General features: G+C 33.2%; 1 protein-coding gene across 1 annotated transcript; it reads right to left on the bottom strand.

The window, feature by feature from the left end:
• Positions 1-16,731: 16,731 nt before the first annotated feature.
• LOC100805877 (dirigent protein 22) lies at positions 16,732-17,715 on the bottom strand. The gene has a single exon (XM_003516939.5). It carries the CDS (start codon positions 17,583-17,585, stop codon positions 17,010-17,012), a length of 576 nt encoding a protein of 191 aa, XP_003516987.1. The 5' UTR covers positions 17,586-17,715; the 3' UTR covers positions 16,732-17,009.
• Positions 17,716-19,209: the final 1,494 nt, after the last annotated feature.

Genomic DNA, 19,209 nt, shown 5'->3' with positions numbered 1-19,209 from the left:
TCAATAGTTGTTTTGGTGGGGGAAGCTAGGTAACTTGGTTTTGACATCATGATTGTATATCTTTGGGTATGTCTTATACTTGTTTTCTAATGATATTGTTTGGCTGATTCAAAATAATATAGTATGGTTCGGATTTCATTGACTTTGATTTATGAAATCTAATATCCAATCAAATGGCCTCCACATAATCTCAAATTCAAACCGACTTAGTGGCTTACGTTAACCCAATTTTCATGAGTTGGATCAGTTTTAATTCATTGGATTTGCAGATTGACTTAGACTCGTATTTTTTGTTTTGAAAGACAAAATATTATTATAACAGATTTGCACACAAGATGTGTTCCAAATAGCCAACAAAGAGTACAGAAATTACTCCCCTGATACAAAAGCCTCTCAAAAGAGTGTAACCTAACCTAGACAGCATAAACATCGAAGCTAAAAATCAGTTTTTACATTCAAAACTGGTATGTTATTTAAAAGATATATCGCCTTGAACTCCTTGACCAGCAATCGATATAAACAGCAAAAACTGATATTGATTCAGTTTGTTTAAATTTATTTATTGAAATAAATGTTATTTTAATAAAATAAATAACTTTCTGTTTTAATTTGTAGTGTGTTTAAATTATGTTTGCTTAAACATAATAATTTTCAACTTATTTTAAAAAATAAATACTATCTACTTATTAAAAAACAATTTTAAGAAAATATTTATTTTAAAATTGTCTTTTTTAAGTTTAAACAAATGGATTCATTGACTCTCCCGGTACCTAATAGATACATCTTGAAGCATGTCGAAGATCCTCAGATTCTGCCTCCTCAATCACAAGCACCTTCCAAAATGACACCAGGAAAACTATGTTGTTAAGTTTCCAAAGGAATAAAGGATCATTTAAGAATTATCTCCACAATTATTAAATTTTCAAATACCACTCTACTAATTTAACTATCTAGGCAGCGCAAATACTTTCAAAAAAGATTTCTAAGAGGAGAAAGGTCAAAAAAGAAAAGGAAAAATTAACAACTTAATAATAGCACTAGTGCATAAGCCTTATTTAACGTCAGTTAAAACGCTGACTTCATATCGAATCTAGGACTAATGTAGATCCTGCTATTGTAGAATAATGTGGGGAGTTTTGCCATTGGACATTGAACTGATTTAAAAATACTTTTACATTGGTTATATTAATAGCCGATGTAAGATGTCTGCTACAATAATCTTTGATGGAGGATAAAAAAATAAATTAAAAAAATTGTCCGCTACACTTTTTTTCCTAAATTCGTACACAATTCTCCTCCGCATTTCTGCAGATCTAGAATACAAATCTCATAGAAGCAATAGTTTTCCATGTTCCCATAGATGCAAATGCTATACTTTTCCAAATCGTCAAATAAACAACAAGCACACTTGATTTTTTTTTTTATCAACAAAATGTTAATGGTTAATATTGCTAGTTATTGTTAGCAGAAAATCAATTTGAATCCGCGACCTTTTTCCTCTTCTTCTCCCTTCAACGAGCACCTCCATGGCCTTAACGAATACAACACATACAGTCTCTGTAATATGAGATTGTCGTGATAGTCCCATGAGATCGTCGTGATTTCCATAATGCCAACAATGTTCTCCTATCACGAATGTGCGATCAATCGGGGAGGGAGGTTAGGCCTTGTGTATGTTCTCGAAGACGATGTGCTTCGATCTCCTTTATTAATGCGAGATGGGAGAACGAATAACGGGGGAAAGAGGGAATGGTGAAAAGGTGCATGGAATATTTATTGAGATTTGGGAGAAAATGTTTAAGATTGAAGTATTTTTTTCCTATTGAAATGAATTTCACTGATTTTTTCTTCTTTTGAAGTTTGGCCAATATTTACATCCATTGGAAATATAACTAATGAAGAAAAAAGTTACAACTGACCTTTTCGCAAGAGTAGTATTGAAAAAAGCTATTTACCAAAAAAAAGTAGTATGAAAACAATTTACATTATCCTATGTGGAAACTCCTTCCCTTTGTTTTCCGTTTAGCATGAGACAGGCACAGATCTAAACATGTAAATTAATTTAAATGGCATATTCAAATCAAACAGCGGAAACTAAATATTATGAGTGTACCTCTAGTCATTGCAGATCGAATGCGAAGCAGCACATACACGAAACTGAAGACAGGTTCGCTCTTCCAGACCCTTGCTCACTCTGAATAGATGGTGTATTTTCTGTATAGAGAAGTGGGTTTGGTGATACAAAATTGAGAGCACTCCATCCTATTTATAGAGTCTGTCCGTCACAGAGCTCAACCAATTTGTTATCAAAATGTGAGATAGAAGTTATCAGTACGTGAGATAGAGGATGGGTACGTGATTTGTTACTAAAGGTGGTTGCAAATATGTTGCAAAGATATGGGTTGAATGTGGAAGGAAAATGGACCAGATTCAGAAATAACAAAATTTTCCAAAATAATGTAATGGGAATAAAAAAAATAGAACGTGGAATGTGACCCTGAACGTGGGTCAATACTTGGATGTACATGAGCATGTAATCCTTTGTTCCTTGAAGATATCTCATCACTTTCTTTGCAGCTTTCCAGTGGTCAATACTTGGATTACTTTGATATCTTCCCAAGACTCCAACAGCGAACGCAATATCAGGTCTAGTGCAAACCTGAGCATACATAAGGCTTCCAACTGCTGAAGCATATGGAATATTTTTCATGTGTTCCCACTCAAAATCATTTTTGGGGCACTGACTCAAAGCGAGTTTGTCACCCTTCACAATGGAAGCTACACTTGGTGAACAATCTTTCATGTTTAATCTCTCTAAAACTTTGTTGATATAGGTTTCTTGAGACAAGCCTAAAATTCCTCGAGATCTTTCTCTATGGATCTTTATGCCTATGACATAAGATGTCTTTCCCATATCCTTCATATCAGAGTTCTTTGAGAGAAATTGTTTCACCTCATATAGCATACCCTTATCATTAGTCGCAAGCAGAATATCATCTACGTATAATACAAGGAAACAAATCTTACTCCCACTAACCTTCTAGTATATACAGTGATCCATGACATTCTCTTCAAAGATGAATGAAGAAATGACCACATGAAATTTTAAATACCATTAGCGGGAGGCTTGTTTCAATCCATAGATGGACTTATTAAGCTTGCAGACTAAGTGCTCACCAACACTAGATAAGAATCCCTCGGGTTGTTTCATGTAAACCTCTTCTTCTAGATCACCACTCAGGAACGTCATTTTCACATCCATTTGATGCAACTCAAGATCAAAATGAGCTACTAATGCCAAAATTACTTGAAGAGAGTCTTTCTTAGATACAGGGGAAAAGGTTTCTCTGTAATTGATTCCTTCTCTTTGAGTAAATCCTTTAGCAACAAGTCTTGCCTTATGTCTCTCAATGTTGCCTTCTGAGTCTTTCTTTGTTTTGAAGACCCATCTACATCCGATGGCTTTTACACCAACAGGCAACTCAACGAGATCCCAAACTTGGTTAGATGCCATAGAATATCCCTCATAGCATTATACCACAAATTTGATTCCTTAGAACTAATGGCTTATGAAAACATCTCATGATCATTTTCGGCTCCAAGGTTGTAGTCTGATTCTTGTAGGTACACTACATAATCACTAGGAATTGCTATCTTTTTTACTCTAGTAGATCTTCTTAATGTTGCTTGGTCATCCTGCTGAGGAACTTGTTCAACCAGTTCTTCACCAGTTTGTTCAATATCATCATGTTGTTCCTCACAAACAACTTGATCTGCATGATCACTTTCAACAGCTTGTGGAACTTCAATCACTGGTTGTCTAACACCCATTTTAACTTGAGGGGTGGGAATGACTACCAACCTATTACTTGTCCCAGAAGGTTCAGCTTCATAGTGATCCCTTTCAGAAGAAATATTCTAAAATTAATCACTCCCACTGATCAAGTCATTTTCAAGAAACTTTGCATTCCTTGATTCCACAATCCTAGTGTTGTGGGATGGACAATAGAACCTATACCCTTTAGACCTTTCAGCATATCTAATGAAATACCCAGTAATAGTCCTAGGGTCTAGTTTCTTCTCTTGTGGATTATAAATTCTTACTTCAGACGGGCATCCCCAAATGCGTATATGTCGCAAACTTGGTTTCCAACCCTTGAATAACTCAAAAGGTGTCTTTGAGACAGCCTTGGTTGGAACTCGATTTAATATATTCGCAGCCGTCTTAAGAGCATCTATCCACAAAAATTGAAGAAGCTTTACATTACTCCTCATGCTTCTCACCATGTCTAATAAGGTTCGATTTCTTCATTCTGCCACACCATTCTGATTTGAAGTACCAGGCATAGTGTATTGGGCAACAATCCCATGTTCTTGAAGAAATTTTGCAAATGAACCTGGTGCTTGTCCATCCTCTGTGTATCTTCCATAGTACTCCTCACCTCTATCTAATCTCACGATCTTAATTTGTTTTCCACATTGTTTTTCAACTTCAACCTTAAAAACTTTAAAGGCATCTAAAGCTTCATTCTTAGAATGAAGTAAGTAGAGATACATATATCGTGAATAATCATCTATAAAGGTTATGAAGTATTTCGGGCTATTTGCATCCATGTCTGGACAACATATGTTTGTATGTATGATTTCTAATAAATTAGAACTCCTCTTTGCACCCTTTTTAGACTTGTTACTTTGCTTACCCTTAATGCAATCTACACAAGTCTCAAAATCAGCAAAATCCAAAGTACTAAGTACTCATTCATTTACTAATCGCTTGATTCTCTCAATAGAGATATGTCCTAATCTCTGGTGCCACAACATAGAGGATTCTTCATTCACAATACATTGTTTTAACCCAACAGAAACGTGCATAGAATTATAAGTAATGTCGCTTTTCAATTCAATCGAATAAAGACCATCAATCAATTGACCACAACCAATAATTTCATATTTATTCAATAAATTAAAACCAAAGTCTATAAAATTAAAATAGAATCCCAAAGGTGCAAGTTTAGAAACAGAAATTAAGTTTTTACAAAAACTAGGAACACAAAAAAGTGTCTCCAAATGTAATTTAAAGTCACTACTTAAAACTAAGACGCACGTTCCAATGGCCTCTACATGCGAGCTCATCCTACTCCCTGAGTAGATGCACTGCTCACTTCCCACTGGCTTCCTTAGGCTTTCCATACCCTACAAGGTATTAGAAACATGGATTGTAGAACCAGAGTCAATCCACCATGTATTATGATTCACATTAATCATATTAGATTCATAACAAATGAAAGTAAATGGTGTACCTTTCTTCTCAAACCAACTTTTAAATTTGGGGCAGTCCTTCTTTATATGTCCTTTCTTTTTACAGAAGAAACACTTTGACTCCTTTTTAATTATTGGTTGAGTCAAAATCTTTCCTTTATTGGTGCCTACAGACTTCTTCCTATCCTTTCCAAAAGTAGAAGTAGTCAAATTTACCTTCTCACGCTCTTCCATTATCAATCTCTCCTCTTCTTGAACACACATGGTCATCAATTCATTAATAGACCATTTATCCTTATGTGTGTTGTAGGAGATTTTAAAGGGTGTATATTGTTGAGGTAGGGTGCACAAAATGAAATGTACCAGGAAGGATTCAGACATGGTAACTTCCAGGGTTTTCAACTGAGCCACTATGTCCCTTAAGCGCATGATATGTTCACGCACACCTCTTGTTCCAGTAAGCTTAATGGAAAAGAATTGCATAATGAGTGTGCTAGCAAGCGACTTCTTAGAGGTCGTAAACTGTTCATCAATGGCTTTCAACAGATCTCTGACCTTATCATGCTAGTCAACTGAACCCCAGATACTAGCGGATATGTTGGTTTTTATGAACATAACGGAGAGACGATTAGATCTCTCCCACTTTTCATAAAGGTCAACAACATCAGGTTCGCTAGTTTCAGTAATAGCCAATGGCTCATCCTTCCTTATAGCAGTCAATATCCATCCAGCCCAAATGAAGGAGAATTCTTTCCTTCCAAACCTTATAATTATCACCTTTCAATATGGGAAGGTCACAAGAAATATTCATAGATTGTGAAACTATAAACAAATACACATGCTCATTAAGAAAATTTGAGACTAAACAAATGTCATGTTTTGCCAATGCAAATCATGTCTCAATATATGAATCTAGCTAGTGACACAAAACTTGTCTGTGGGCTAAAGTCCTACTCAATTAGATTCATCATGCAACTTTACGATAAAACTATTAAATCATGTTCTTTTTCTTAATTCCTGTGGATAAATTTAGAAATATAATCTAATATTTTATCCTAATTAATCATATAAACACAACAAAATTCCTATGGGTAGATCTCATCACATTACATATGATTAATCACAATTAATATTTCTAATGTGATTATAAATCTAGCATATAATTTTACTCAATTAAAGATGTTGTGGCTATTCTCTAATTTAATAAAATTATATTAATCACTTAACATTCAATCTTAATAGGAGCTAAATATTTACATAATATTCTAAATAATGTAAATAAACCAAATAATATTGCATAAAATATTCAAGATAATTTCGCATGTATAAAATCATGAATCATACACACAAACTTCAAAATTAAATAAATACTATATGCATATGATTATTCAATATTTAAAACACATAAGCTCTTGATCATTAAATTTAATGTGCATAAATTATTTAGCTTAATATTGTATGCTTAAATACCAAAATAAAATACAATTAATTTTAATAAATAATTCAAGCACTGCAACGTGTTTACGCTTTCTAAAGGATTAATCTTAATTAATCTTCATAAATAACACAGTAACGTACATAACTTTACGCTTTAAAAGTTCAAGCTTTAGAATGTTAAACTCAACTTTCAAGAATGAGAGGATGTTACTGTGTGTTTTTCAAAAGCTTCAGGCCTTTTTTTTTATAATTTTATCACGGATGAAAAACTTGGCCATATTAAGTTATATATATATATATAAGCAGCACATCTTCTTCCTGCTACAGTATATTATTTTAATATATAAAAATTTAAGCTTCAGGCTTTCCTTTTAATTACGCTTTTGATACCGTATACCTCTTTAAAAAAAATATAAAAAAAATACTATTCATCTTTCTTCTCTATTGAACAAAACACAATAGAAGTAAGGCAAAAGCACTGGAATGGCTCTCATACTAAATGTAAATTGAACGGGTACTCATCTAAACATGCAAATTAATTTAAATGACATATTCAGATTAAACAACGGAAACTAAATATTATGACCATATCTCCAATCATTGTAGATTGAATGCGAAGCAACGCATGCACCAAACTGAAGACAATTTTGCTCTTTCAGACCGTTGCTCACTCTGAATAGATGGTGTATTTTCTGTATAGAAAAGTGAGTTTGGTGATACAAAACAGAGAGCACCCTATCATATTTATAGAGTCTGTCCATCCATCACAGAGCTCAACCAATTTGTTACCAGAACGTGAGATAGAAGTTATCACTACGTGAGATAGAAGATGGGTATGTGATTTGTTAGTGACGGTGGTTGCAAAGATATAGGTTGAATGTAGAAGGAAAATGGACTAGATTTAGAAATAACAAAATTTTCCAAAATAATATAATGGGAATAAAAAAAATAGAACGTGGAATGTGACCCTGAACATGGACCATTCCAACAGAAGTCCCATGAGATCGTCGTGATTTCCATAACGCCAACAATGTTCTCCTATCACGAATGTGCGATCAATCGGGGAGGGAGGTCAAGCCTTGTGTATGTTCTCGAAGACGATGTGCTTCGATCTCCTTTATTAATGCGAGATGGGAGAAGGAATAACGGGAAAAGAGGGAATGGTGAAAAGGTGCATGGAATATTTATTGAGATTTGGGAGAAAATGTTTGAGATTGAAGTATTTTTTTTCCTGTTGAAATGAATTTCACTGAGTTTTTCTTCTTTTGAAGTTTGGCCAATATTTACATCCATTGGAAATATAACTAACGAAGAAAAAAGTTACAACTGACCTTTTCGCAAGAGTTGTATTGAAAAAAGCTATTTACCAAAAAAAGAGTAGTATGAAAACAATTTACGTTATCCTATGTGGCAACTCCTTCCCTTTGTTTTCGGTTTAGCATGAGACACCACTTTTGAGTGTCTTCTTCTTTTCAAGCTTTAGTGTTGACCAAAAGCCGACATTCAGTTATGCATTGTCTATTTACTTATATATTTTTTTTCAGATTTTTCTTTTGAGAGATTATTTAGTTATTTATATCACATTGTGATTTTGTTTTAAATAATTCCAAGATGTAACCCTTCATTTGAGTATATTTTATATAATGTTCCAATAGGATCTCCAAATAAAAATACATAAAGAAATAAATTAGTTAGCGTTTGCTAAGCCGAGTCAAAAAGAAAAAAAAAAAAATCGAAACACAAAGGTGATGCTTTGACACCACTTAGAGTTGACTTTTCTTCACTAAAGTCGGCTTTTGGCGGATGCTAAGGTGGTGGCTCCTGCTAAACGAAAAACGAATGAAAGGAGTTGTTACACAGGGTGGCGCCTCCTGCAACTTAGTGTCAAAAATAACCCCTGCCATGTAAATCATTTCCATACCATTATTGAATAACCAATATAAAATCTTGTCATTAAATGTATATTTTGTAGTGAAGCAAGTTAGGGAATTAAAGCACTACAATATAGATATAATGTTTCAAACTCTGACATTAGTTAGAGATAGGCATTGTCATTATTCTATTAAAGATTTTGGAATGTGGTGGGAGATTACATTGTAGATATGGTCTTCGATATGTTTAACATTGTATGAGATCCTAGGGTCATTAACAAAACTCTTAGTTTTGATTCCTAAGGTAAAGAAGCTAGAGCACATAATTAGCCAATTCAAACTCATAAGTCAATGTAATGTCCTTTTTAAGGTTGTGACAAAAACAATTGTGAGTAGGATGAAGAAAATCCTACCAGGCATCATTAGTGTGTTTGTCCCAAAATAATAGATTATTGATAATGCATTTCTCACTTTTGAATGCTTCTTTATTACATGAAGAACAAGAGGTCAAGAAGAAAGGGACACATGGCTCTAAAACTAGATGTGTCCAAAGCATATGACAGAGTGGAGTGGAGCTTTCTAGAAATGGTGATAAGATCTATGGAATTTCTGTTGACATGGATTAAAATAATGAGATGTGTCACTACTGTGACTTTTTTAGTTTCTTTTAAACAGTTAACCACCGAAGGAATTCTATCCCAAAAGGGCTTGAGATAAGAAGATACTCTTTTTCGTTGCCTTGTTATCCGGTGTAGTAACTTTCTCAACCCTTCTGATTTCTCAAGTTCCTCCACGGTATTAAGATTTTTCCCAAAGCTCTTGTTATTTCACTTCGTTTTTTTTTTTTTTTTTTTACTGATGATAGTATTATTTTCACTCATGTTGCCATGGAGGAAGTGATCTACCTATCAGACATTTTGAAGACCTATGAATTAGCTTTTGTTCAGAAAATAAACTTAGACAAATCAAAGATCTCTTCGGGCCTAAATATAATTTCAAAATTAATGCCCTTAAAAGGTTGCTTCGTGTGAAGGAAGTGAAAAGTCATGAGATGAGAGATATTTGGGTCTTCCAACTTTTTAGTGGGAAGATCCAAGAAGTACATTTTTCAGTTTGTCCGGCATAGAGTGTGGAAGAAACTAAATGGTTAGAGGGACAAAGTCCTTTTGGTAGCGGGAATAAAGGTGCTAACAAAAGCACTAGTACAATCTATACCCTCTTGTGTTATGGGCTACTTTGTATCGGCATAATCTTTGCGCTATCAAATTAAAAGCATGCATAATGTCAAGAATAAAATTGGGGAAGAGAGGTTTGATACAAGGACAAAAGCATTGGCTAAGCTGGGATAATTTATTTCATCCAAAACACAATGGTGAACTGGGGTTTTGGTCTACTAGGGTGTTCAACTTAGCGCTCCTTGCAAGATAGTATTGAAGGATTTTAGATTACGAGTCCTCCTAACTAGCACAAACTTTGAAATCAAATTATTATTTTAGGTGTCAGCCTCTAAATCTTTCTGATGTAGAAAGTGTGATTGATGAAAAATTAATATGCTCCTTATCTGAGCCTAATAGATAACTATGCATAAGATTCAAGAAATATAAGTATATGACATAAAATAAAGGGTTAGAGAAAAAAAAAAGACAAAGATATTTAGTCTAATTTTATCACTCCATTGTTTCTACATCCAGTCTTCAAAAAAACTTGTTGAGATTTTTCACTAAAATTATAAATCCTTTACAAACAAATCAAATCAAGACAACTCTTGGCTAAACCCAAATCTTTCCTGAACTATATAAGAAAAACTTTAAAAAAATGTACAACCTTTCTACTAAAACCTTTTTTCTCAAAAGCAAACAATAACCAAAATCAAGTTTAGATGTCACTTGAAATATGATTGATAAACAACTAGATAGGCCAAATTACAGAGAGCTTTAATGCAGAGAGCTCAACAGAGAAAGAAGTTATGATGTACGAAAGAACCATCTCCTAACGAAAAATCAAAATGCCTACAGGTACAGCACCAAACTACAGAGCTGTAATGCAGAAAGCTAAGTTAGCATGCCATTCATTGTGAGAAAACTTAAAACACTTCAATTTTGCAGTTAAACAACTCCAAGTTAAAAACTCAATATGTTCTATGACTGAATCAAAATCTAAGATATGTTGTCTGAAGATAATGTTGTTGCTATGACGCCAGAGAGCCCACACCTCTGCACACCAAACAAATCTCCATACTCTGGTTTTCCCCTTCCCAAGCCAATGATAGTTATGCTGGAAAAAAATGATTCCTCCAATCCCAATGTTGTACCGTAGACATACCCAACCAATGATAACAATAGCACCATACACTATGTGAAAAACTACACCTAAACAGAAAATGATCCAAATTTTGCAAAAGGAACACGTATAATCCAAATCTTGCAACATAATATTCCTTCTCAAATTCACTTTAGATGGTAATTTACCTTTAGATAACCTCCAAATGAAAGCCGCAACATTAGATGGGATCTTCAACCTCCACAACCAAGAAAAAGCATCAACATTTAGATGTTATCAAGACCTTATATGCATCTTTAACACTATATATACTACCCTGTTGATGTTCTTTTCCAAAAGAGTTTGCCCTCCATCCACTCCTTGGTTGAGGCCAATCCATTCCAAATCAAGCAAGAAACAATCCACAAAAGGAATCTCCCACTTAAACCATGGTCTCCTCCACTTAAGATCCCAAATGTCCATTGATCATTTATCCATGAACCAATCTCACCCACAAAAGAATCTTGTTGCTCCGAGTTGTTGGTTAATTTGAAAATTGAGATAATACTGGATAAATCTGAAGTCGTGTATAACACTTTCAGATTGAATCAAATTTCGGGGTTCAACCAAAATTGTTCAATCGGATAAAATCAGAAGATTATAATTCAAGAGTTTTGTTTTGGTCTTGTATGTTTTGTCACCCGTTATGCTTTCTGAACCAGAATGATTATTTATGATTAAAGAACAGGTGATTTTTGACGGTTGATGGAAGTTTTTTTTCTTTTTTTTTTAAAAAAAAACTGCCGTTGATGGAAGTTTTAGTAACTTCCATGTAACTTCCAACCGTTGATGGAAGTTTTAGTAACTTCCATGTAACTTCCAACTGTTGATGGAAGTTTTAGTAACTTTCATGTAACTTCCAAAATTTTCCTAAACCGAACATCTCGTTATTACATTAAAACAAGTGTGCACTCTTATTTTAACATAATAAAGAGATCAATTATACTAAAATGTCCAACAAACCTCCCCTATTTTAGTGTAATTATCGATCAAATCACCAAAGTCATAACATACAACAAACTACTGCATAGATGAAATATCGTGACGATTGAATTTCATCTTAGCAAATTACACGTTTCAAATATTCGAATATCAGGGTGTCACTAAGGATTGAACCCTTTCTATTCATAATGAATACATGAAGATAATCTGCACAATAGTTTATAACATTACTCTTGCTTGACACTAGTTTACTAGCCTGTGTCCCTATCCTTCATAAGCATATCAAAGCCAAGTCTCGGCTTCTTGAAGCGGCTAAACTTCATGCTTATATAGGTAGTCCTTTTCTTTCTTGCACCTGCAAATGCAATTTTTCAAAAGAACCATTGAGAAGTTATACTTCAACCTCCTTAACTTACAGAACCAAACGCATTCCTTTTGGGATACTTTCGATGATGTGTTCCAATCTCTACATGTTAAGCTTTCCACATTGAATTCAGCACCTAATGTCATATTAGATGGGAATTGGGTATCTTAACATAAGAGATTTCAGATGGACTTTAATCCTAATCCCACAGCCGACCTTTTCACGAGATCTCCCTTTGGTTAAATGATCGGCCAAATTATGTTGAGTTCTCACAAACTCCACTGATATCACACCATGCATGATTAACTCCCAAACCATGTTGTGTCTAACACCCAAGTGTCTAGACTTCCCATTATACACTTGACTATATGCCTTAGCCAAAGTTCATATGGGGTAACCTTATTCCTTTTGTTAGGAATTCGGCTCAACAAGTAACAGGCTGTCAACATAGCCTCACCCCAAAATCCTTCACTTAAACCCGAATAGGATAACATGGAATTCACCATTTCTTTCAAGGTTCTATTCTTCCTTTCGATTACACCATTCTGTTGTGGTGTATAGGGAGCTGTAGTTTGATGTATTATTCCAGTAGATTGAAAATAAACTGGATCATAATACTCACCTCCCCTATCCGTACGAAGAGTTTTGATTAGCCCATTTTGATGAAGTTCTACCTCTTTCTTATAAATTTTAGATTTATCAAGAGCTTCATCTTTTGTATTTAATAAATATACATAACAATACCTTGATGCATCATTAATAAAAGTAACAAGATATTTTTTATGACCTAATGATGGAGTAGCATGCAAATCACACAAATCACTATGAATAAGGTCTAAGACTTTAGTCTCACTTTTAACATCCTTAAAAGGTTTCCTAGTGATCTTGGTCAACATGCAAGTTTTGCATTTTTCAATGTTCATATCAAAAGGAGGAATCATACTTGTTTTTGACATATCTTTTAATCTTTTGTAATGAACATGTCCTAATCTAGCATGCCAAATTTCTGATTTTGTCATATTAGTTATAGAACTACACGAGGCCATACAAACAGATTCATGAACAAAAGGAACATCAATGTTTAATTTAAACATTCCATTACAACGATAACCAAATCCAACAAACGAACCATGTCTTGACAAGATGTACTTGTCACTTTCAAGTACTTGCTTAAAATCACAATTATTTAAAACCATACCAGACAATAAGTTCTTGCGAATACCAGGTACAAATAAGACATTATCCAAATACAAACTTTTTCTGGAAGTAAAAACTAAATTCACACAACCTAATCCTAGGATTGGTTCAGTTGCAACATTGCCCATCTTCACAATAGAGCCATCATCGATTGGTCTAAATTCCTTGAACCAATGACGATCTTTGCACACATGGCTTGTTGCTCCCGAATCAAACCACCAAGCAACGTCATCATCCTGCACATAGAATGCATCAGATATTAGTGATACATAATTTGAATTCGTATTCGAATTAAAATTATTCACTACAATCTGACCTTGTTGCTTTTCAGGATCATTAGACCCACTTGGACCATCCTTGTTCTTTCCTTTGAACACCCGGCAATTCCTCTTTAAATGACCAGGTTTCCCACACTTCCAACATGACAATTTTGTCTGTTTGTTTGGACCTTTGTTCTTATTTCCTTGAAATTTTCGTTTGTTACCTTTAGCATTGTAATTTTGCTTAATTGTTCCACTTTCCTCTACCATATTAACGGAAGAGGAACCTGCTACGTTTTTATCATTGATTTTGTCAATTTCTTGAGCCCTCAGCGACTTCTCAATCATGAAATGACTACCGAGTTGAACCAGAGTCAACTCTTCCTTCTTATGTTTCAAGGTATGCTTGAAGTCTTTCCAAGAAGAAGGCAGTTTATCAATTATAGATGAAACTGCAATGGATTCATCCATTTTCAAATCATGTTGAGTAAACTGACCCAAAATCCGCAGTAGTTCATTATATTGTTCCATAACAGGCCTCGAATCAATCATTTTGTAATTAAAGAAATTACTAACTAAGAATTTGTTACTTGAGGCATCTTCTGCCATATACTTGGATTCAAGAGAGTCCCATAATTCCTTAGCAGACTCAACATTTTGATAAATATCAAAGAGAGAGTCAGACATACCGTTCAGAATGTGTCCACGACAAATGTAATCGTCGTTCTCCCATTTCGAACGCTTCCTTGTTTGATCCAGAGTTTTGTCTTCCATAAACACCGACATCGGTGTACTCAGCACATACACCACCTTCAATGTTGTCAAGAGAAAGTGCATCTTCTTCTGCCATCTTCTGAAATCCTGCCCTTCAAACTTGTCCAACTTCGCAAACTTGCTTGTCATCTTCGAACTATTGTTCGTCATCTCGAAATATTTGATTCAATCTTTTTTTGGTTAATTTGAAAATCGAGATAATACTGGATAAATTTGAAGTCGTGTATAACACTTTCAGATTGAATCAAATTTCGGGGTTCAACCAAAATTGTTCAATCGGATAAAATCAGAAGATTATAATTCAAGAGTTTTGTTTTGGTCTTGTATGTTTTGTCACCCGTTATACTTTCTGAACCAGAATGATTATTTATGATCAAAGAACAAGTGATTTTTGGCGGTTGATGGAAATTTTTTTCTTTTTTTTTAAAAAAAACTGCCATTGATGGAAGTTTTAGTAACTTCCATGTAACTTCCAACCGTTGATGGAAGTTTTAGTAACTTCCATGTAACTTCCAACCGTTGATGGAAGTTTTAATAACTTCAATGTAACTTTCAAAATTTGCCTAAACCGAACATCTCGTTATTACATTAAAACAAGCGTGCACTCTTATTTTAACATAATAAAGAGATCAATTACACTAAAATGTCCAACACGAGTTCATGAAAATCCTCTTATATTTATTAGCAAAAGAGAAATCACCCTCACCACCTAATTGGTGCCACAACTTCAACTTTGTACAGTCCCCCACCTGCCAAACACAATTACTCTCAAAGACTTGTTAAGTTGTGAAGTAATCCTCATTTTATTTGATTCTAGATATCCTTTTTGAGAGAAAGAGAGACTTAGAGAGTATGCAATAGTTCTTATATAAATTCCTATATATTGATGATAAAAAAAAAGGTTGTGCTCATATTGAGTAATGTTGTGGTACTATTTCTCTATTCTCTGCACTTACATTTTCTTCTATATAGAACTTATTTTTCCTTCACCAAAGAAGAAATTTGGTATGTTAAATCCCAATTATATGTTATATTTGAAGCATTTGAAAGGTTTAAGTGTTGAGATTTTTGAAGACGTTTGTATTTTATTTATTTATTAGCATTATTTTATTTTTGAGTAGCCCTAATAACAAACTCTCTAACATACTATTTTATGGACACTCTTTATGATAAACTAAAATTTATTGAAATTTACAAATTTTTTTATCTCACTTATTATCTAATGAGTCTCTATCTTGATTTTGTATTTTTTTAAAAATAAATTCTAAGCAATAGTAGTAGTGTGTGCATTTGAAAGAATATGTTGCTATTGGTCCTCTTGTTTTATTTTAGTTTCTTGCTTACCGAGATTTTTTTTTTGTCACTATAACATTAATAGGAAGTATATAATCACCAACTTTATTGATAACTAATTTATTAGAAAATCTAGTTGGTGAGCTTTAATAGAATCTTTTCTCTTAATTATATTTTTTTATCAACACAAATTTAAACTGAAATCTTAATTAAAAGATCCAAATCTAGTACAAGTGTGAGGTGGAGTCGTAGAAGTGAAAAAGAGTTGAGCACGAGGAGAAGATTCATAAACATGAATCTTAAGACTTTGAGTTAAAGTGTGGTGTCAAGTTCCTTTATGTGATGGTTGATAACTCATAATCATGAATGATTTTTAAAATAATTATTATAAAATTTACTAAATTTATTATATATGATCATCTTTAATTAATTGAGAGTGTAAGAAAATTATACAATAAATAATCGTAAGCTTGTTAATTACTTAACTGCTGTTCAAGTATATTGATCACGGGATATATTACATTTTGAAGGAACCTAAAATTTCAGCTGTTAATGGAATATATTTCCAGTTTCATTTGTGTTTTTTTATTAGAGATCATGAGTATTTCACTCGTCTACGTGATTGTCATTCCACCAAGAAAAGTTTACAAAAAAAAACATGTAAATGCAGCAGAACATACCTAACACCAATACGTCATTCATTAGTTATTTAGTTATGTATTTAATAGTTATAGTATGAAAAATGTTATAGAATTCACTGTGTATAATGCTTCCTTTTTATCTATTTAGTGAATCCTTGTTTTTATAAATTCAAAATGTTGCGGAAACTGGATTTGAACTCCTATTTTTTTACTATTTCATGTAAAACATTAAATATTATAATCCTTTTTCTAAAGTTTGATCGATTATTCAAATCATCGTAACTAGTACGTACTAACCATTAAAAAAAGACAAAAATAAACTCGAAAAGAAAAACCCTAAAATAAAGATGAAATAGAATAAATCTCTTACAATGTAAATCATCAATTTCATTTCTAAGTATTATTTTCTCTCATAAATAGTACTCTCATAAAAAAATTACACAACCAATCTCTTAATGATTAGAAATCATATTAAATAGTCTCTCAATTATTGAAAAAATTCTTCAAATGAGTCGCTTACGATTATTAAAATATATAACCGTAACGACTAAATGATGGGTATTGAATATTTCAGAGACCATTGATACAATTTCATTATTGTAAAGACTATCTTTAAGAGAAAATATGATATTTCAGAGATCAAATCAATAGTTTACTCGTTATGGAGGACATAAACGTTGTACTCAGTGGTAGCATCCCCAGTCTTGGGATCAAAGAAGTAGGTCTTGGCATGAGCATATCCCTTAGCAAACTTAAAAATCCCACTCCCACCAACCACAGGAATATCCTTTTCATTTTCACTAACAGCGTTCCTCCCCACGATAGTTATGGTGCTCCCGTTGTACTTCCCTTCAAACAAGGCAAAGTTCATGACCATGAGCAAATTGATCTGGGATTGTGATGTTAGTGCGTAGAACCCCTCGGCCCGGCCCACGAGCTTGGAGCCCATCTCGGGGCCCAACGTCAAGGGGTTGTCCATCACGTTAACCATGCCGAAGGAAGTGCTTGTGTTGTATTTGGGGAGTGGTGGGATGACTGTGGCTGAGGTGGAGTTGGCTCCACTGCTCACTATGTCGTGCCAGTAGAATTTGAAGTGGCTTAGGGTTTGTTTCTTGTGAAGACCTAAGGATTTGGGGTGTAGTGTGCCCACGAAGCCTGTTTCTTCTCCTATGACATTGGAGAGGGCGTAAGAGAGGAGGAGCAATGTGTGAAATAGTTTGGTGCCCATGGTTGGTGGTGGGGTTTGTGTGAAGGGTTTCTTGGTTTTGCTCAAAGAAAAGTGGGATTGGATGAAGAGAGGGGTGAGAATATGGATATAAAAAGAAGCTATGAGAGGGAGGAGAGGTGATGTGGGTGTTGACTTGGGGAGTCTTTTGCATGAAGGTGTAAAGTGAGAATGGAAAAAAAAAATAACTCAGAAATTATATTTGTAAATAAAGTACTAATATGTCTACACCAATTCAACAACAATAAAAGTACTAGTATGTACGAACATAAGAAAAATAGGCTTGATGAGGCTTGGGTTTATTTTATTTTATTTTTTATGGATAAAAAATTATAAGTGTTCTTAAACCCATTGTAGTGAATGAGAGACTAATTTTGTAAGAAAATCAAACACTAAGTGATCTTGTTAAATATATTGTTCCTCTACATCTGAACCTCAGCGGATCCTGACATCAATATGCCAACCTGTTAGGCTTGGGTCAATTTAATTGTAAGTTAGTAATTTTTTAGACTTTTGTTTTTTCTAACAGCATAAGTGATATAGTATTAATTTTGTATGTAATAATATATGTTTTGGTTCTTTAGAATATTTCAAAATGTTGGTTTTAATCTCTATAAAAATTTAACATGTCTAGCTTCCGTCCCTTCATTTATCATAAGTAGCATATATGATTTTAGTCTTTCATTATGAACTAAAAAAACATGTTTCTAAATTAATGTAAGAATTAGAAATGTATTAAACTATATAGGAACTAAATATATATAATTTTCTAAAATATTATGAGTGACAAAAAATATACTATCCTTGTTTTCAACTATACGCAATATATATATATATATATATATATATATACTTTTAAATTAAAACATTAAAAGTAATTAATTAATAAATAATATATGAACGAATCATAACTTGATGGATTTCATCTCACACAAAAAATGAGTATAATATAATAAAAGAAAATTGAAAAATCATTGCAAAATAATATAAGAAGCTCGTCATATTATAAAAACTATAGGATTTTATCACATAAGAAAAAAAAATTATGAGGTAACATTTTTTTCATTTTGAATTTTCTGGTCAACAGATTTGACCCTACCTACTACTATTTTTTTTTTTTTTTTGACAGGTACCTACTTCGAGCTATCATATATTAGATTAAATAAATGTTTAGATCGGATCGGATCGACCCAATATATTTTCGACCTTAAATTTTATTAAGTTAACCCATATTTTTTATATCAAGCTTTGGATTAGTCGATCAGGCTCAGACCATTGTATAACGCCCTTAGTTGTTAGTATGAATGATACAACCCACCAAATTATATTGACTCATTCTTTATTTTGATTTTTTTTACTCACATTCTTTGTTTGATTTAAACATCACGAAAATATATCATTTAATAATGAAAAACATGTTGAAATAATATGTCAAAAAAATGTATCTATATATTGATAATTTTTACCAGAAAATTATTGAAAAAAATTAAACAAATTCTTTATTTAATATGGTGGGATTCTTGTTGCAATATGTGCAAAGGGAAACAACTAGCTAGAATTCGGATACATAAAATTAAACATGCACTACGTGCCTATCTCTTTTATTTTTATGAGGATCAAACCCAGT

This window comes from Glycine max, chromosome 1 (assembly GCF_000004515.6).
Source record: "Glycine max cultivar Williams 82 chromosome 1, Glycine_max_v4.0, whole genome shotgun sequence".
NCBI classification, from domain to species: Eukaryota; Viridiplantae; Streptophyta; class Magnoliopsida; order Fabales; family Fabaceae; genus Glycine; species Glycine max.
The sequence above is the reverse complement of the archived record's forward strand: the minus strand, read 5'-3'. Positions and strand labels throughout refer to the sequence as shown.